This window comes from Hippopotamus amphibius, chromosome 7, assembly GCF_030028045.1.
Source record: "Hippopotamus amphibius kiboko isolate mHipAmp2 chromosome 7, mHipAmp2.hap2, whole genome shotgun sequence".
Taxonomy (NCBI): domain Eukaryota; kingdom Metazoa; phylum Chordata; class Mammalia; order Artiodactyla; family Hippopotamidae; genus Hippopotamus; species Hippopotamus amphibius.
Genome location: NC_080192.1, coordinates 127,554,617 through 127,576,317, shown reverse-complemented (window position 1 = coordinate 127,576,317; position 21,701 = coordinate 127,554,617). Strand labels below are relative to the sequence as shown.

At 37.2% G+C, this 21,701-nt stretch overlaps 1 protein-coding gene across 1 annotated transcript in view; it reads left to right on the top strand.

The window, feature by feature from the left end:
- Positions 1-21,701, top strand: part of C7H2orf16 (chromosome 7 C2orf16 homolog) — a 42,663-nt gene that overhangs the window by 238 nt on the left and 20,724 nt on the right. The window contains 2 exon segments of the mRNA XM_057743396.1: positions 21,595-21,640; positions 21,643-21,672. Coding sequence (XP_057599379.1) covers positions 21,595-21,640; positions 21,643-21,672 — 76 coding nt within the window.

The following is a 21,701-nucleotide window of genomic DNA, read 5'->3' as shown; positions in this document are numbered from 1 at the left end:
TGGGAAAAGGGGGGCTGAGGTAGTGCCTGTGAATGTCTTCCTATAAGTCACTCTCAGTCCTTTTCCCTTCAATTCATTTCAACAAACCTTGAGCACCTATTATATATGGCAGCGTACTAGACATTGAAGAAGAAAAAAACACCACCTCCTCCTTTTCGAGGTGTAGTGGAGGAGAGAGTCAGACAGACAGACAGACAGACACACACACACACACACATATATAATCCAAGGAAAGAGAAAGAGATGAGCTAATAGAGGTATAAATATTGCTAAAGAGATGGGAGGTAACGAGTATTCTAATATCTATAAAATGCCTTTGGGGGTAGCTTAGGTTTGATTTGTACTTTGGAGGAAGGGTAGAATTTTAAAGGTGGATGGAATGGGTGGAGGAGAGTAGTGGAAGACTTTCTGGACAGAAGGAATTGATTGGGGGAAAGCATGGGAAGCAGAAGAATGTTGGATGTGTTTGTGGAGAGGTGAAGACACCTATCTGGATGGAGTGTAGAAGTCTAGGGAACTTGGGACTTCTCTGGTGGCACGGCGGTTAAGAATCCACCTGCCAATTCAGGGGACATGGGTTCGATCCCTGGTCCAGGAAGATCCCACAGGCCGTGGAGCAACTAAGCCCGTGATCCACAACTACTGAGCCCATGTGCTGCAACTACTGAAGCCTGCATGCCCAGAACCTGTGCTCTGCAACAAGAGAAGTCACTGCAATGAGAAGCCCATGCACTGCAACAAAGAGTAGTCCCCCTTGCCACAACTGAAAGCCCATGTGCATCAACGAAGACCCAACACAGCAAAAAATAAATAAATAATAAATAAACCTTTTAAAAAAAAGTGTTGGGAAAAATGAGAGAAAAGGTTGGAAAGTGGCTAGCCTTCAAATGCCAGACTGAATACTTTGTGTAAATATTACTCTGCAATTGAAAGACATCAAAGATTTTAAAGCCAGGTGAAAATGTGCTTAGATCTGCGCATTATAGCGCAGAATGTAAACTTTTAAAAGTTTAAACTTTTTTTTCTCAAACTTATCACCTGTGAGTCTAATTAAAAAGCAGATTCTGAGTTGTGGGGAAGGGATTGAGATTCTGCAATTCTTATGCGCTCCCAGGTGATGCTACTGATTTTGAACTGAGTACCATACTCCATTTTTTAATCATAAATCATTCTTAATAAGATTTTATTTATATATTTATTGTTTTTTAAATTTATTTATTTTATTTAATTGACTGCATTGGATCTTTGTTGTATGGACTCTGTCTAGTTGAGGCGAGCAGAGGCTACTCTTCCTTGCAATACGTGGGCTTCTCATTGCGGTGGCTTCTCTTGTTGTGGAGCGCTGGCTCTAGAGCTTAGGCTCAGTAGTTGTGGCGCATGGGCTTAGTTGCTCCAAGGCATGTGGGATCTTCCTGGACCAGGAATTAAACCCGTGTTACCTGCATTGGCAGGTGGATTCTTAACCACTGTGCCAACAGGGAAGTCCCGCATACTTTGTTTTGATTTTTTTTTTGGGCTGCGTCACACGGGTTGTGGGATCTTAGCTCCCTGAGCAGGGATTGAACCCAAGCCCCAGCAGTGAAAGCAATGAGTCCTAACCACTGGACCACCAGGGAATCCTCGAGTACCATACTTTGAATGTGAGGCTTTAAATAACTCCAGTGAGTGCACGTGGTAGTTCTCTGGTGTAGCTAAGCCAATAGGAGGCTACGTTATTGGGAATGAGGAAAAGGAAGAGAAAGAATCAGAGCAGTGAGAGGGAAAAGATGACATTGATTCATTCCCCCAGTGTTTATCACCCACCTCCCTTCTGGGCGCTGTGGATGCAGCAGTAAATGGAAGGGACAAAAATGTCTGCCCTCGGGGCTGTGAAAGAGGAGGAGGGTCCTGAGGTGAAAGTTTGGTTATAGGAAATGAGGCAGAAAGCGATTGAAGGGACTGAGTCTTTCTTCTTGATTGGGCCTCAAATACAAAGAGTTAACTATTAACATTATTTATCATCCTTCTCCTACGAGGACTGTATTCCTCTTTGTATCTCCCACGCCTGGCATATAGTAAGTGCTCCACAGATGTTTATGAAATGAAAGAATTTTATTTTCGATTGTAACCTTGAATGAATGAAGACGATGGCATTTTAAAACAACATAGGAAACAACTGACAGAAGTTGTGAGTGTGGCAGGGAAGCAGAAAATGTACATGAAGATATTCATCAAGCAGCTCAAATTAATAGTCTAGACTTGTGCTGTCCAGTCTAGTATCCACTGGCCACGTGCGGCCATTTGAGTTTAAGTTAATCAAAACTAAATAAACTTTGAAATTCCTTAATTGCACTGCCTACATTTCCAGTGTTCAGATATGATGATTTCCATCATCATAGACAATTCTATTGGGTAGCACTAACCTAGACTCTAGATCTTAGAGATAGATAGTCGCTCTCCATATGTTTGGCCACAAAGTCCTTTTAATTTTTTTCTCAGAAACATCTCTCAAATGTAGCAATCCAGATTCAGTGTCAGTGTCTTAACTAAGACTCCTCTTGAACTATTCTCAGTATCTAAGTGGTCTGGAGGCCAAATGTTTTCCAGCCTAGAGCATAGACTCTATGAAACAAAACTACAACATACACAAAACCTCCCAAAGCTGATCGTGTCATTGCTAAAAGTAAACAAACTAACAGGGACTACCCTAGCAGTCCAATGGTTAAGACTCTGCACTTCCACTGCAGGGGGCACAAGTTCAATCCCTGGTAGGGGAACTAAGATCCCATATGCCACCTGGCTCGGCCAAAAAAACAAACAAAAGACCAACTAAACAAACAAAAAAGCAACTAACAAAAATCTCTCAGCATTCCACTGCCTGCAGCAGCATTTCTCAACCTTTTTGACTGTCAAACTTCTTTCATTGCCAAAATTTGTCAACTACCTTAAGAAAAATCATTCTCCCTTTTTCATAATATATGGTGACTTTAGGTAAATAATATTTCATTTTACAACAGCATGTTTTCTTAAAATTGCAAAGTTCATTTTAATATTGTCTGTAAGAGACAAATGTTCACTTTTTCCCATGTTACAAGTGATGCATGATATTTAATTGACTTTATAACAGGAATTTTTCTGCAACACGCAGGTATAAGAAATGGCAAATATATTTCTTTGTCTACATCAAATATAATCCAGCTTAAACTTTCTAGCACCTAGGTTGGCAAAAAGTCTACTACCTGTTTTCTTCCCAATCTTTGTGCTGTGTAAGAACTCTGGAGTGCGGGCAATTTATCCAAAATAGCAGGTGGCAATTCCTTAGCCATGGGAATAGCTGTTGCTTTCTTCTTTGCCATCTGAAGGCAAAAATTGTGGCTGTGTGCCAAGCTTGGTCACAGAGACCTTTGCCAAGGCCCCCAGTCCACCATACATGAGCTCTCAAGACCAGGAGGAATAAATCTGTCAGGCTCAGGGCCTCACTACCCAGCAGACCTGCAGTGTCAATGTTGTTTCCCAGTTTCAGGGAGTCAGATTACCTCTTCTTAACTCCAGAAGCACCAAACACTAAACCTCTGGCACAATTCAGCTTAAAATCCTCCACAGGCCTAGTCTTACATGAGGGTTGTCTCATACACTGAGACATATCATATATTGGAGGTTCCAGCCAATCTTTTCAGCACCAAAAAACTAACTCCTTACTGTGGGTTAGGAGAACCAAGACTATAAGAACAAAGTTCTGACTATCTTCTTTGGTGAGGGGAAACCTTAGTTTCTTTCCCAGAAGGATGCAGCAATAAAAACAAAGTAGAGTGTAAATTACTCAATGTCACTTTTCTACATAAAGTAAAAAATTTCTCACTACATATTTATGTAAGAAGAGCTTTTTTGTCAACAATTCTGTTTTATTCAGGTATACAGGTTCCCCCTGCTATTCAAAAGTAGAGCGAGCCTATGAAACCTTCTGTAAGCCAAAATGACACAAAGAGAAGAAGCAATTACCTTAGGACACATCTTGCTAATGGATGCACAAAATTAATTGAGGTAAAGCACAGATGCTCCCAGACACAGTTCAAAGCTACGACGGCTAGATGCTGAGATGCTGAGTGTAGTTCTCAGGGAAGGAGCTTGACGGTGCCATTCTCACTGCTGGGGTGTGTGCTGCCTCTATAACAGCTTGCTGCTAAACAAATGAACGCTGGGACTTCCCTGGTGGCTGTGGTAAAGAATCTGCTTGCCAGTGCAGGAGATAGGGGTTTGATCCCTGGTCCAGGAAGATCCCATATGCCACAGAGCAACTAAGCCCCTGTACTACAACTACTGAGGACCTTGTGCTCCACTTGAGAGAGCCTGTGTAGCAATGAAGACCCAAATGCAGCCAAAAATAATAAATAAATAAATTAATTAAAAAAACAAATGAATCCTGAATGCCTTTTGCCTTTTTAAAAATAAAAACAAAAATCCTCTTGGATTTCTTTCAGTTAACAAAAACAGGTACTAATGTAGGTCTTTCTTTTTTTTTTTTTTTTTTTTTTTTTTTTTTTAACCATTTGGTTTTAATTCTATATTTTTATATCTGGTAATGCCAACACCATTTAATATCCATCTTTCCAGACTTTTTTTTTTTTTTTTTTTTTTTTATTATTATTTTATTTTATTTTTTTGGGGGGTACACCAGGTTCAATCAACTGTTTTTATACACATATCCCCATATTCCCTCCCTTCCTTGACGCCCCCCCCTCGATTCCCCCCCACCCTCCCTGCCCCAGTCCTCTGAGGCATCTTCCATCCTCGAGTTGGACTCCCTTTGTGTAGGTCTTTCTTAAAATGGAAGTGGCATAGAGCAAATTTTCAAAAAGTGGAGGATACCTGTAATGATATGCAGTAAAATGCACAGAAATTCAGTGTACAATTTGAGTTTTGATAAATTTATGCACCTATTAACTAACACCCCAGTCAAGGTACAGCATTGCTACAGTCCTGGACAGTTGCCTCGCGCACTTTTCTAGCCTGTTCTTTTCCACTCAAAGGCAACAACCTTTCTGATTTCTGTCGTCGCGGATCAGTTTTCCCTATTCTTGAAAGCTGCAAAAATAGAATCATATACTGTATATTCTTTCCTATCTGGCTTCTTTTGTTGCTAAGCATGTTTTTGAGATTCATGTATGTTGTCAACAAGAAATTTTAAAGTGACATGTCATGCTTGTTAGTTTGGGGACCTAATGTATATTGAAACGAAGAATGAAATTTGACACCTGCTGTGTCATCAGAAATAGACCAAAAATTTGCTTTCATGATCCAGTGGCTATAATTCTTGTATATTGCATTTCAAAAAGTCAGTTTAGTTTTTATACTTGAAAAAATGTATACTTCCATGACAAGATAAGGTTTTAGGATGTTAATTGCAAACGACACATTGTTGATATGATTCCTATTTCCAGCAGGAGAGGAATTGTTTGGGCATGTGATATATATGTTTAATTTTAGTAGTTGATGCTAAACAGTTTCCTAAAGTGATTGGATCAATTTACACTCCCACCAGTAGAGTATGGGAGTTCCAGTTTCTCCACATTCTTGCTAACACTTGGCATTGTATCTTTTTAAGTTTAGTCATTCTAACGAGTGTGTTTGGTATTGCATTGTGGTTTAATGAGCACTTCCCTGATGACAGATGATGTTGAACAACTTCTCCTGCACATTGGTCATTTGAAATTTTCTTCTGTGAACTGTCTGTTCAATTCTTTTGCCCATTTGTAAGGATTGGGTTGTCAACTTTTTACTTCCTGATTTGTAGGAATCCTTTAAATATTATGGATATGAGTCTTTTGTCAGTTATAGGTATTGAAAACAAATTCTTCTGCTCCGTGGCTTACCTTTTCACTCACAATGGTGTGTTAATGAACAAAAGTTCATAATTTTAATGAAATGCAATTTATCAATTTTTGCTTCTATAGTTAGTGATTTTTCTGGTGTTTTCCAGTGTGAGAAATCTTTGCCTACCCTCAGGCTATGATGATACTCTTTTATGTTTCTTCTAGAAGCTTTTATTTTTCCTTTCATATTTAGATCTATGATCCATCTCAAATTACTTTCTGTGTATGATGTAAGGTAGGGATCAAAGTTCTTTTTTTTCCCCATGTGGTTCTCCAATTCCTTCAGTAGGGCAGGAACTAGGGTGAAACGAGTGAGGCACTGAACTAGGGTGAGACGAGTGAGGCACTCACCTTGGCCACAAAATTTAAGGGTCACCATAAAACGTAGTAATCAAGATAATATTTAATGCAATATTATTAAAAAATCAAACTTAATCTGGAAAATCTATGATGAACAAAATATCAGAATTTTAAATCTGACCCTGCACTTACGTGACTATGCCTCACCACCTCACCCTAAAATCCTGGTCCTTTCTTCCAACACCATTTAGTGAAATGATCATTTTCTCATTGAATTGCATTGGTGACCCTGTCATAAATCAGGTAATTATCTATAAGTGTGGGTCTGTTTCAGGACTCTACTTTGTTACATTGGTTTATTTTCTATCCTTGCACTGATACCTCATTGTCTTCATTAATATAGTTTTGTAGAAAGTCTTGAAATTTGGTCTTGTAAATATTCCAACTTTGATCTTCTTCAGAATTTCCTTAGCTGTTCTAGGTCATTGAATAAATGTTTAAATCATCCTGTTAATTGTCACATAAAAACATTCAAGATTTTTGTTGAAATTGCATTGAGTTTGTAGTTCAGGTTGACAATAATTGACTTCCTAAAAATAATGAGACTTCTGACCTATGAATGTGTTTGTATCTCCATTTATTTAGGTCTTAATTTCTCCCAATAATATTTAGTTTTCAAAAAAAAGGTTTTTTGAAGCTACGGTAAATGATTTCTTTAAATTTATATTAGGGAAATTTTCAAACAAATCAAAAGCACACAGAAGTGTATAATGAATCTTCATGAATCTATAACTCAGGTTTAACTCTTTGATCACATTATTTTGAAGTGAATCTCAGATAATAAAATCTCATAAATAATTAAATATGTATATCTAAAAGTTAAGAGCTCTTTGAAAATACCAATCACAATATCATTACTTTGCTAAAAATTCAACAATAATTCTTGAATACCACCAAATATCTGTCAGTATACTAATTGTCTCATAAATGATATAAATTATTATTTATAGACTGTTTAACTCTGGGTAAAATAAGGCCCACATATTGAGATTGGTTGGTGTATTTCTTAAGTTCTATCTAATTTGTAGATTCCCTACCTTTCTTTTTCTCTTTCATTCTTTCCATTTATGTATTAAAGAAAGGGATCATTTGTCCTCTAGAGTTTTGCAAGCAGGATTTTGCTGATTAAATGCCCGTGTTGTCATTTACCATGTTTTGTTGTCTTCTCTGTTTCTTGTAAATGAGAGTCGGATCTAAGACTTAACAGAATTAATTTTTTGGGGGGGGAGGGGGCAAGATCATTTCATAGGTGGTCATCATCAGGTTCATAATGTTTTATTTGTGGTATTTTAAGTGTCATCTTCTAAGTGATGCTGATACTTGGAAATAAGTAGATGTTTCTATATTGACCTTTTACTCAGAGACCTTGCTGAATTTGCTTATCACTCCTAAAACCTTATCTATAGATGCTTTTTGAAAAGTATATGGTGATATTCTACACAATCATATTGTCTGAAAATGATAATTCTATTTTTTCCTTTTCAATTCTTATGTGTTTTATTTCTTTTCCTTGCTCTTTTTTTTAAAAAAATAAATTTATTTATTTATTGGCTGCATTGGATCTTTGTTGCTGCACGCGGGCTTTCTCTAGCTGTGAGGAGCGGGCTTCTCGTTGTGGTGGGTTTCTCATTGTGGAGCATGGGCTTCTAGGTGCACGGGCTTCAGTAGCTGTGGCTCACGGGCTCTAGAGCGCAGGCTCAGTAGTTATGGTGCACAGCTTAGTTGCTCCGCGGCTTGTGGGATCTTCCCTTACTGTTACCAAGCTCCCTCTGCTCACCGCAGGACAGGCCAATGAATCGGAGACAAGGTGTTGAGGCAAGGAATACGACTTTATTTGGAAAGCCAGCAGACCAAGAATATGGCAGACTCATGTCTGTCAAAAAACCGTCTTGCCTGAGTTAGAATTCAGCCTTCTTTTGTACTAAAAAGACGAGGGGGTGTTGTTGGTTATTGCAGACTTCCTGGGGCCAGAATCCTTTGTTCTTGCAGCTGTCCACATAGGTCAGGTCACAGTGTTCCTGTAAACCTCCAATAAGGCAAAAGTTGTTCTCTGTTCTGCAACTTTAAAGGTCAGAGGTTTGAGAATGGGCTATCCTGCATATTTCAGGCTACAGAGTAACATCCTATACTTGTAAAAAAAGCAATAGAATACAAAGGATAATGTAAAACAAACATCTAACATGGAGTTCAACTTTGCTCTTTCCTATAGCATTACCAGGGCTTGAACCTGCGGCCTGGAGTTTTGGCAGGCATATTCTTAACCACTATACCACCAGGGAAGTTATTTTCCTTGCTCTTTTGCACTGACTAGGACTTCAAGTACAATGTTCAACAGAAGTGATGATAGTGGAGATCCTTCTCTCTCTTTTTTTTTTTTGTATAGAGGAAAGATTTCTTTAACTCACTATGTATAATGTTTGCTATGTGATTTTTGTAAATATTCTTTATTAAATTAAGAAAGCTCCCTTTTATTTCTAGTTTGCTAAGAATTTTAGCATGAATGGGTGTTGAATTTTATCAAGTGCTTTTTCTGCCTCTATTGAGATGCTTATATGGCTTTTCTTGTTTATTGTACTAATGTGCTGAATTACAATTAATTTCTAAAATATTAAACCATCTGTGAATTCCTGGAATAAATATGATATGTTTGTGCTGTTGTTTGTGATCCTTTTTATTTATTATTAGGTTAAGTTTGCTGATATACTGTTTAGAGTTTTTGCATCTGTATCTCTTTTTTTTTTTTTTTGAGAAAAACATAATATTTATTAGAGAGGCAGATAAGAGGGTATAAGTAAAAGGTGCCAGAGGGTTTCATTTCTTTTACAAAAAGAATAAAAACAGTTATGTTGACCTTTATTCAAACAATTTATTCAGAACCCAAGCATCTGTAATAGTCTCGTGTGTCTCATGCAGCAGGCAGCCTCCCTGGCAGTTATGAAAATAGGAAGGTTGTTAAGGAGCAGAATAACCAGCTAAATGCATGGACAAAAGAGTAAAAAGTTAAAACAACTGAAGTTCAAGTAATCACTTTAGGTTTTTGTTTTTTATAAGCAGTTTTTAGAACGGTTTATATTGAATATAACTGTTTTTAGAACAGTTTTAGATTTACAGAAAAAAAAGAGGTAGTATGGAGAGCTCCTCTATACCCCAGTTTCCCCTATAATTAACAGCATACATTGTTCTGGCACATTTGTTACAGTTAGTAAACCAATACTGACAAGTATTATAAATTAAAGCCCAAAGTTTACTCAGATTTCCAGCGTTTTTCCATAATGTCTTACCCAGGTATCCCCTCCACAACACCACGTTACTTTTAGTCACAGTGTCTCCTTAGGCTCCTCTCCCTCAAGACAGTTTCTCAGAATTTCCTTGTTTTGGTGACTCTTTAAATAGCAGTACATACAAATATATTCAATTATAGATGTGTTTGATTGAAAGCAATTTCTTTTAATAAATGTATTTATTTTTTTGTTTTTGGCTGCGTTGGGTCTTTGTTGCTGGGCACGGGCTTTCTCTCCTGCTGGCAAGTGGGGGCTACTCTTTGTTGCAGTGCGTGGGCTTCTCACTGCAGTGCCTTCTCTTGTTGTGAAGCACGGGCTCTAGGTGTGTGGGCTTCGGTAGTTGCAGCATGCAGGCTCAGTAGTTGTGACTCGCAGGTTCTATAGAGCGCAGGCTCAGTAGTTGTGGTACACGGGCTTAGTTGCTCTGCAGCATGTGGAATCTTCCTGGAACAGGGCTCGAAACCATGTCCCCTGTGTTGGCAGGCAGATTCTTAACCACTGCACCATCAGGGAAGTCCCTGTGAATCTGCTTCTGTTTTGTAGATAAATTCATTTGTGTCATATTTCAGATTCCACATATAAGTGATATCATACAGTATTTGTCTTTCTCGCTCTAACTTATTTTGCTTAGTATAATAATCTCTAGGTCCATCCATGTAGCTGCAAATGACATTCTTTCCTTTTTTTTTTTTTTAATGGCTAATATTCAATTGTATATATATACCACATCTTCTTTATCCATCCATCTGTCTATGGACATTTGGGTTGTTTCCATGTCTTACCTATTGTTAATATTGCTGCTGTGAACATAAAAGTGAATGTATCTTTTCAAATTACAGTTTTGTCTGGATATATGGAAAGTGGGCATCCTTATCTTGTTCCTCATCTTAGAGGGAAAGCTTTTGGTCTTTCACTATTGAGTACAGTATTACCTGTGGGTTTTTTTGTAAATGCCCTTTATCATGTTGAGGAAGTTCCCTTCTATTCCTAGTTTAAGTTGTTGTTGGATCTTGTCAAATGCTTTTTCTGCATCAATTGAGATATTCATGCCAGTTTTTACCCTTTCATATTATTAATGTGGTATATTGTGTTGATTTATTTTCTTATGTTGAACTACCTTAGGATTCTTGGGATAAATCTTGCTTTCAACACTTCTATCCAACATTGTTTAGCTAGAGCAATTTGGAATTCTACGACTAGTTTCAGGTTTTGTTTGACTGAAAATGTCTCTATTTCACCTTCAATTTTGAAGGATAGTTTCACTGAGTATAGAGGTCCAGGTAGTTATTTTCTTTTAACACATTAAGGATGTCATTCCATTGTTTTCTGGATTTCACTATTTCTAAAAAGATATGAACGGCTGATCTTACTGCTCCTTTGAATGTTATGTGTCCTTTACCTTTACCCCTCTTAAAAATTCTGTGTCTTTGGTTTTCAGCACCTTATAATATACTTAAGTTTGGCTTTTCTTTGTTTTTACATTGCTTTATAACATGTCTTGCATTTATGGCTTGAATCTCAGTCTTTCTCAGTTTTGTAAAGTTCTTAGTTATAAACTTTTTTTTCCCTGAATATAAGCTTTAGTGTTTAAAGCAGTTTTTAGGTTCACAACAAAACTGAGCAGCAATTATAGAGAATTCCCATATACCCCCTGCACTATTAACTTCTCAAATATTTTTCTGCTCTATTCTCTTTCTTCTTCTCTTCTAGGATTCCTATCACTTTGTCCTCCACGTTTCTTGGTTCTTATATCTATTTTTTTCTCTTTTTTTTCTAGCCACACTTCAATATGTATATTTTCTTCAGACTTCCCTTCAGTTATGTCTAATCTGCTGTTAGACCCATTTTTAGTTCTTTTGTTGTTGTTGTTGTTCTAGAATTTCCATTAGATTTTTTAAACTGGCTTTTAGTTCTTGATTAAAATTCTCCATCTTCATTTAATTTCTTGCACACATAAATCACATATATTTTAAATACCATGTCTTTTAACAATATGTGGATAGTCTGGGAGTTTGTTTATACTGCCTGTGTTTGTCTCTTAGTTTTCAATCATTCAGTCTTATCTTCTAGTATACATGGCAATTTTTTTTTAAGATATAATTTGAACCATGTAGTTTTTTTGTTTTTTTGTTTTAAATTTAATGTATTAATTTACTTATTTTATTGGCTGTGTTGGGTCTTTTTTGCTGTGCACAGGCTTTCTTTTAGTTGCAGTGAGTGGGGGCTACTCTTCGATGTGGTGCGCAGGCTCCTCGTTGCCATGGCTTCTCTTGTTGCAGAACACGTGCTCTAGGCGCGTGGGCTTTAGTAGTTGCAGCACATGGGCTCAATAGTTGTGGAGCACAGGCTTAGTTGCTCCCTGGCATCTGGGATCTTCCTGGAGCAGAGATCGAACTGGTGTCCCCTGCATTGGCAGGCAGATTCTTAACCACTGTGCTGCCTAGGAAGCCCTACATGGCAATTTTTAACTGAATACCAGACATTTTAAATGTAAAGTTAAAGAGATAATTCAAAGCTCTGGATAAAGTTAATTTCCTCCAGATAGTAGAATTTTTGCTTCTGGAAGTTATCTATCTAGAGTATGGAAAGATCATCTTAATCCAATCAAGGATTAAACTCATTGGAGGCTGAGCTTCAGTTTTACAGCCTAGTTTATTTCAGGTTTATTTCTATTCCAAGGTATGGCCATTGGGGGTTCCAACTGAAAGCCTGGGATTTCTATTAGGTCTGCTTCTCCTTGGTCCCTAAAGTCAGTTTTTGTCCATCAGCTCTATAAAACTACTGAATGTTCTGCTTGGATTTTTAGCCTGTCAGCCATGGCTTGAGAATTGACAAATGCTTTGAGGAGGAAATCTGGACTCACCTCTCTACAGTTTTTCTCTGAGATCTTGGCTCCTCTTGTCCTTGATGACTTGATAGCTCTCCAATGACTTCAAATAGATGTTTAAAAACTTTGCTTTTGTCCAACTTTTCTTTTCTTTTCTTTTTTCTAAGCTTTTTATTGGAAAATAATTGCTTTACACTCTTGTATCAGTTTTTGAGGTATACCAAAGTGAATCAGCTGTATTTATACACATATCCCCATATCCCCTCCCTCCCACGACTCCCTCCCACCTTCCCTATCCTGGCCCTCTAAGGCATCACCCATCATCGAGTTGATCTCCCTTTGTTATACAGCAACTTCCAACTAGCTATCTATTTTACAGTTGGTAGTGGATATATGCCTATGCTACTCTCTCACTTCATCCCAGCTTCCCCTTTGTCCCCTTCCCCCCCAACCCCGTGTCCTCCAGTCCGTTCTCTGCATCTGCATCCTTATTCTTGTCCTGTCACTGGGTTCATCAGTACCTTTCTTTTTTTTTTATCCTGTATATGTGAGTTAGCATACAATATTTGTTTTTCTCTTTCTGGCTTACTTCACTCTGTAGGACAGACTCTAGGTCTATCCACCTCATTACATATAGCTCCATTTCACTCCTTTTTATGGCTGAGTAATATTCCATTGTATATATATGCCACATCTTCTGTATCCATTCATTTGTTGATGGGTATTTAGGTTGCTTCCATGTCCTGGCTATTGTAAATAGTGCTGCAATAAACATTATGGTACATATTTCTTTTTGGTTTATGGTTTTCTCTGGGTATATGCCCAGGAGTGGGATTACTGGGTCATATGGTAGTTCTATTTGTAGTTTTTTAAGGAACCTCCAAACTGTTTTCCATAGTGGCTGTACCAATTTACATTCCCACCAACAGTGCAGGAGAGTTCCCTTTTCTCTACACCCTCTCCAACATTTGTTGTTTCCAGATTTTGTGATGATGGCCATTCTCATCAGTGTGAGGTGATACCTCATTGTGGCTTTGACTTGCATTTCTCTGATGATGAGTGATGTTGAGCATCTTTTCATGTGTTTGTTGGCCATCCGTATGTCTTCTTTGGAGAAATGTCTATTTAGGTCTTCCGCCCATTTGTGGATTGGGTTATTTGCTTTTTTGGTATTAAGCTGCATGAGCTGCTTGTATATTTTGGAGATGAATCCTTTGTCCGTTGCTTCGTTGGCAAGTATTTTCTCCCATTTTGAGGGTTGCCTTCTAGTCTTGTTTATGGTTTCTTTTGCTGTGCAAAAGCTTTTAAGTTTCATGAGGTCCCATTTGTTTTTTCTTGATTTTATTTCCATGATTCTAGGAGGTGTGTAAAAAAGGATCTTACTTTGATGTATGTCAAAGAGTGTTCTGCCTATGTTTTCCTCTAGGAGTTTTAGAGTCTCTGGCCTTGTATTTAGCTCTTTAATCCATTTGGAGTTTATTTTTGTGTATGATGTTAGGAAGTGTTCTAATTTCATTCTTTTACATGCTGCTGTCCAATGTTCCCAGCACCACTTATTGAAAAAGCTGTCTTTTTTCCATTGTATATTCTTGCCTCCTTTGTCAAATATAAGGTACCCATATGTGCTTGAGCTTACCTCTGAGTTCTCTATTCTGTTCCATTGATCTACCTTTCTATTTTTTGTACCAGTACCATACTGTCTTGATCACTGTGGCTTTGTAGTATAGTTTGAAGTCAGGAAGCCTAATTTCACGAACTCCATCCTTCCTTCTCAAGATTGCTTTGGCTATTCAGGGTCTTTTGTGTTTCCATACAAATCATAAGATTTCTTGTTCTAGTCCTGTGAAAAATGGCATTGGTAATTTGATAGGGATTGAGTTGAATCTGTAAATTGCTTTGGGTAGGATAGTCATTTTCACAATGTTGATTCTTCCAATCTAAGAACGTGGTATGTCTCTCCAACTGTTTGTATCATCTTTGATTTCTTTCATCAGTGTCTTAAAGTTTTCTGCATACAGATCTTTTGCCTCCTTAGGCAGGTTTATTCCTAGGTATTTTATTCTTTTTGTTACAGTAGTGAATGGGAGAGTTTCCTTAATTTCTCTTGCTGCTTTTTCATTGTTAGTGTATAGGAATGTAAGAGATTTCTGTGCATTAATTTTGTATCCTGCTACTTTACTAAATTCATCAATTACTGCTAGCAGTTTTCTGGTAGAGTCTTTCAGGTTTTCTATGTATAATATCCTGTTATTTGCAAAGAGTGACAATTTTACTTCTTCTTTTCCAATTTGGATTCCTTTAATTTCATTTTCTTCTCTGATTGCTGTGGCTAAAACTTCCAAAACTATGTTGAATAATAATGGTGAGAGTGGACACCCTTGTCTTGTTCCTGTTCTAAGAGGGAATTCTTTCAGTTTTTCCCCATTTGGAACGATGTTGGCTTTTGGTTTCTCATATATGGCTTTTTTTAAGTTGAGGTAATTTCCTTCTATGCCCATTTTCTGGAGAGCTTTTATCATAAATGGATGTTGAATTTTGTCAAAAGCTTTTTCTGCATCTATTGAGATTATCATATGGTTTCTATCCTTCAATTTTTTGATATGATGTATCACATTGATTGACTTGCGTATATTGAAGAATCCTTGCATCCCAGGGATAAACCCCACTTGATCATGGTGTATGATTTTTTTAATGTGCTGTTGGATTCTATTAGCTAGTATTTTGTTGAGGGTTTTTGCATCTCTTTTCATCAGTGATATTGGTCTATAATGTTCTTTTTTTGTGACATCTTTGCCTGGTTTTGGTATCAGGGTGATGGTGGCCTCATAGAATGAATTTGGGAGTGTTCCTCCTTCTGCAATATTTTGGAAGAGTTTGAGAAGGATAGGTTTAGCTCTTCTCTAAATGTCTGATAGAATTTGCCCGTGAATCCATCTGGCCCTGGGCTTTTGTGTGTTGGGAGATTTTTAATCACTGCCTCAATTTCTGTACTTGTGATTGGTCTGTTCATATTTTCTATTTCTTCCTGGTTCAGTCTTGGAAGATTGTATTTTTCTAAGAATTTATCCATTTCTTCCAGGTTATCCAATTTATTGGCATATAGTTGCTTGTAGTAGTCTCTCATGATCTTTTGTATTTCTGCAGTGTCCGTTGTTACTTCTCCTTTTTCATTTCTAATTCTGTTGATTTGCATCTTCTCCCTTTTTTTCTTGATGAGTTTGGCTAATGGTTTATCAATTTTGTTAATCTCAAAGAACCAGCTTTTAGTTTTATTAATTTTTGCTATTGCTTCCTTCCTTTTTCATTTATTTCTGCTCTGATCTTTTTGATTTCTTTTCTTCTGCTCACTTTGGGGTTTCTTTGTTCTTCTTTCTCTAGTTGTTTTAGGTGTAAGGTTAGGTTGTTTATTCCATATTTTTCTTGTTTCTTAAGGTAGGACTGATTTGCTATATACTTCTCTCTTAGAACTGCTTTTGCTGCATCCCATAGGTTTTGGGTTGTTGTGTTTTCATTGTCATTTGTTTCTAGATATTTTTTGATTTCCTCTTTGATTTCTTCAATGATTTCTTGGTTGTTTAATAGTGTATTGTTTAGCCTCCATGTGTTTGTATTTTTTACAGTTTTTTTCCTGTAATTGATACCTAGTCTCATGGCATTGTGGTCTGAGAAGATGCTTGATATGATTTCAATTTTCTTGAATTTACTGAGGCTTGATTTGTGACCCAAGGTGTGATCTATCCTGGAGAATGTTCTGTGTGCACTTGAGAAGAAAGTGTTTTCTGTAGTTTTTGGATGGAATGTTCTATAAATATCAATTAAGTCAAGATGGTCTAATATGTCATTTAAAGCTTGTGTGTCCTTATTTATTTTCTTTTTGGATGATCTGTCCATTGATATAAGTGGGGTGTTAGAGTCTCCTACTATTATTGTGTTACTGTTGATTTCCCCTTTTATGGTTGTTAGCATTTGCCTTATGTATTGAGGTGCTCCTATATTGGGGGCATAGATATTTACCACTGTGATATGTTCTTCTTGGATTGATCCCTTGATCATTATATAGTGTCCTTCCTTGTCTCTTGTAATAGTCTTTAAAGTCTAATTTGTGTGATATGAGTATTGCTACTCCAGCTTTCTTTTGACTTCCATTTGCATGGAGTATATTTTTCCATCCCTTTACTTTCAGTCTGTGTGTGTCCCTTGGTCTGAAGTGGGTTTCTTGTAGGCATCATATATAAGGGTCTTGTTTTTGTATCCATTCAGTCAGTCTGTGTCTTTTGGTTGGAGCATTTAATCCATTTACATTTAAGGTGATTATTGACATTTATGTTCCTATTACCATTTTCTTAATTGTTTTGGGTTTGTTTTTGTAGGTCTTTTCCTTCTCTTGTGTTTCTTACTTAGAAAAGTTCCTTTAGCAATTGTTGTAAGGCTGGTTTGGTTGTGCTGAATTCTCTTAACTTTTGCTTGTCTGTAAAGCTTTTGATTTCTCCATCAAATCTGGATGAGGTTCTTGTTGGGTAGAGTATTCTTGGCTGTAGGTTTTTCTCTTTCAAGACTTTCAGTATATCCTGCCACTTCCTTCTGGCCTGCAGAGTTTCTGCAGAAAGATCAGCTGTTATCCTTATGGTTTTTCCCTTATATGTTATTTGTTACTTTTCTCTTGCTGCTTTTAATATTTTTTCTTTGTGGTTAATTTTTGTTAGTTTGGTTAATATGTGTCTTGGTGTATTTCTCCTTGGGTTTATTCTGTATGGGACTCTCTGTGCTTCTTGGACTTGGTGAATTATTTCCTTTCGCATGTTGGGGAAGTTTTCCACTATAACCTTTTCAAATATTTCCTCAGACCCTTCCTTTTTTTTTCTTCTTCTTTTGGGGTGCCTGTGATTTGAATGTTGGTGTGCTTAATGTTGTCACCAAGGTCTCTGAGACTGTCTTCCATTCTTTTTATTCTTTTTTCTTTTTCCTGCTCCATGGCAGTTATTTCCCCCATTCTGTCTTCCAACTCACTTGCTCATTCTTCTGCCTCAGTTATTCTGCTGTTTATACCATCTAGAGTATTTTAAATTTCAGTTATTTTGTTGTCCATTACTGTTGGTTTGCTCTTTAGTTCTTCTGAGTCCTTATTAACTATTTTTTGTATTTTCTCTATTTTGTTATTGAGATTTTGGATCATCTTTACTATCATTACTCTGAATTCTTTTTCAGGCAATTTTCCTATTTCCACTTCATTTATTTGATCTTGTGGGGTTTTTTCCTGCTCCTTTGCCTGCAAGGTGTTTCTTTGTTTTCTTATTTTGTCTAATTTATAGGATTTGCTGTCTCCTTTCCCTATGCTACCTAGTAGTAATTCCTCTTGTTTCTGCTCTCTGCCCCCTGTGGTGTGGTTTGTCCAGTGTCTTGAGTAGGCTTCCTGGTGGGAGGGTCTGGTGCCTGCTTTCCGGTGTGTGGCTCTGTGCCTTTTCTCTCTGATTAGCAGGGCCATGTCAGGTGGTGTGTTTTAGGGTATCTGTGAGGTTAATATGGCTCTAGGTAGTCCGTATGCTGATTGGTGGGTTTGTGTTCCTGTCTTGTTTATAGTTTGGTGTGAGGTATCCAGCACTGGCGATTGCAGACAGTTGGACGAAGCTGGGTCTTAAGCTCTGATACAGGGCCCCATGAGAGTTCTCTGCAGTTAATCTTCCCTGTGGCTGAGGACTCCCTAGTAGTCTAGTATCATGGATTTGGTGCTCCCTCCCCAGAGCCTCCTACTTGACTTCTGATCGAGTAGTCCAGACTTCAGAAGTTGCTTGTCCCAGGAACAAAGAGGTTTAAAAAAGACTGTCCAAGCCCCAGACTAATGGCAGAGTGTTGAGTCAAACAAATACTAAATCAAGGAAACATACATGCACAAGACACACAAATACCGAATCCAATAGAACATAAGGCACTAGAAAAACCTGACAGAAGAACCCCAGCATGCAATCAGACAATCAAAGAGAAAACCAACAAAAATTCAGAACAAAAACAAAACAAAACACACACACACAAACACAAATCAAGGGAAATTTTGAAAGCTAGGATCAAATATAATAAAGAGCAAGAGTACAACCAGACAGACTGAAGATTCTCAAAACAAAATCAGACAATTGTAATTAGAACTAAGATAAAGAGAAAACCTAATAAGGAAAACCAAAGCAGTGTGTCACCTGGAGAATAAAACAAAGAAACAGAGCAGAGTGATAATATTGATTATAAGTATATTAAGATAAAATAAACTGAAAAAGGATAGAAGACAGGGCAACAGAAGAGCATAGTGTGACTGGAAATATGAAAAGAAAAAGAAAAGAGAAAAAAATAGAGATGTATAAAAGATAGAGAAGGTAAGAAGGTAGGAGAGATAAAGTCAGCACTACAAAAAATGTTGCTAGAAATAGAAATATGTAAAAAGTCAAAAAATAAAAATAGAAGAAAAAATAGAATAGAAGAATAAAAAAATATGTTGTAAAATGTGTAGATCCCTTAGGACTAAGATCATAATTAATTTAAAAAAAAACCATACACACACAAACACTTATCCAGGGAAATTTTGAAAGCTAGGATCAAATATAATAAAGAGCAAGAGTACAACCAGACAGACTGAAGAGTCCTAAAACAAAATCAGACAATTATAATTAGAGCTAAGATAAAGACCAAACCTAATGATAAAAACCAAAGCTGTGTGTCATCTGGAGAATAAAGCAAGGAAGCAGAGCAGAGTGATAATATTGATTATAAGTATATTTAGATAAAATAAACTAAAAAGGATAGAAGACAGGGCAACAGAAGAGCATAGTGTGACTGGAAATATGAAAAGAAAAAGAAAAAATAGAAATGTATAAAAGATAGAGAAGAAAAGAAGGTATGAGAGATAAAGTCAGCACTACAAAAAATTTAACTAGAAATAGAAATATATAACAAGTCTAAAAATAAAAATAGAAGAAAAAATAGAATAAAAAATGTTATAAAATGTGTAGATCCCTTAGGACTAAGATTGTAATTAATTAAAAAATAAATAAAAAAGCTAGAACTGACCCCAGAATGGACCAGATCAATAGAATTAATAATAATATTTCTGTTTCCTTGGGGTCTCAGCTGTAAGTGTCCTTCTACCTGCCTTGGGCTTTTTGTATTACTCTGTGGCCAGCAGAGCTTCTTTTATTGTTTGTCTGTAAGTGCTGGTCTGTGGGGAGGGAGAGGGTACAATAGTAGCTCCTTCCCCTGGGAGTGGATAAGCAGTAGCGCCCTGCCTGGGTCGCAGGAGCCCAGGTGGCAGTGGCAGTGCCTATTGTAGAGGGAAGCTGGCGGCTCAGGTGTAAACAGAATGTCTCCAGAACTGGGCCACTCTGCAGACTTCTGGCTCTTGGCTGCAGGCACTCCAGGCCAGCCCCACCAGGGGGCTTTTTGTTATTCCTTGTCAACTGTGATAGCCAGGCCCAGAGGGGGTCTTTCCAGTTATGTCGGGACCTTTGCAGTCCTTTCTGGTATCTGAGGTCTTCCGCTGGTGTTTAGCTGGTTCTCTGTGGGAATTATTGTGTCTTTTGATGTATTCCTGATGTATCTGTGGAGAGGGATGCATTCTACGTCCTTCTACTTCACCACCATCTTTCTCCTCTCCTCCAGCTTTTCTAGTGGTTTTCATTCACAGGATTCAAACCGTCATGAACAGAAATCCTTGATGTTTGTTTGTTTTCTTCTCTCTCCATTTTCCCCTTCTACTAGCTTGAAAGTTATATACCTTTCACATTTTAGTTTTTAATACATTTAGAGTCCCCCTCTATATGCAGTACTAGAAAGTGATCCAATTTTATTTTTCTCTTTATATTGAGCCAATTTTCTCATCACTATTTGGTAAAGAATCTTTTCCCCATTCATTTATGGAATTCTCCTTACCATATTAAATTGCTATATATACAGGAGTCCCTCTTTGGGTTCTCTCTTCTGTTCCACTGGCTTATTTGTCCCTGTTTCTCTTACCATAGATTTGTAGTTTGTCTCAGTTTTTGGTACAGCAAGTCCTTTCTTTGCTCTTCTTTCTAAGGTTGACTTAGCTGTTAGTGGACCTTTATTTTGTTATATAAACTTTAGAGAGTTTTACAAGTCCTTGAAACATTCCAACTGAAATTTGAATTGGGAATGCATTAAGTGTAATTTAATTGGGGGAGTACTGACATCCTTATAATTTTAAATTATTCCAACCAGAGCCTAGAATGTCTCCCCATTTATTCAGATCATGCTCTATGTCCTTTAATACAATGGTCCCCAACCTTTTTGGCACCAGGGAGCAGTTTTGTGGAAGACAATTTTTCCACGGACAGGAGTCGGGGGGTGGGGGGCGGGATGGTTTAGGTGGTAATGTGAGCGATGGGGAGCAATGGCAAGCGGCAGATGAAGCTTCACTTACCTGCTGCTCACCTCCTGCTGTTTGGCCCAGTTCCTAACAGGCCTCAGATAGGTACCTGTCCTTGGCTGGTGGATTGGGGACCCCTACTTTAATAGAGTTCTATAGTCTTCTACATGGTGGTCTTCTGTCTTTCTAGTTAATAGCTTGATACTGTATCATTTTTATTGGTATTGTGAAAAATATCTTTCATTACTTAAAATTACATTTTTCTAGTTTTTTGTTTTATTTTGTTTTTTGTTTTCTGCTGTGGTAGAGAAATGCTATTGACATTTGTAAGTTATTTTTGTATTCAGAAACCTTGGTGAATTCTTTTACTAGCTCTGATGAAGAATGTCCTTATCTTTTCAATTGCTTTCATGCTTATTGGTCTACTCAAATGATCTATTTCTTTTTGCCCAGTTTTGATATTTTATATTTTTTTTCTGAGAATTTAACCATTTTATTAGGTATTTCACATTTATTAATATAGTTATTGAAACTATTTTTCTTCTCTTTCCTCTTCTACTTCAGTTTTCAAGGAGATATATATTTACTTTTGCCTTTTGTCCTACAAGCATTACCAGCCCAGGACCACTTTTATTTTTAGTTTGAAGGTTCCTGACTACACAGGGAGTATAAATTAGAATTTATTACTTAGAAGTTAAATTTGTAACTGATCTGTTTAGACCCCACACAATACCTAGAACTTAGTAAGTATTCAATAAATGATTCATGAATAAATGAATGACATAACTGTTGCTGTGGTTACCGATGACAACTGTATCAAAACTTATGTCTATGAGGTGAAATGCACTGTCAGTTAAGTCTCTAACCTAGACTGTTACCTGATTTTATTTTTTTCTTTTTGTGCCTTTCTAGACTTCAAAGCAGCATAAGTTGAAAAAGATCCAGAAATTCACAGGTCAGTAGATCCTATCCTTTATTCATCAGTTCAAAGCTAATGACAAATCAACTGTGGGGTCTGC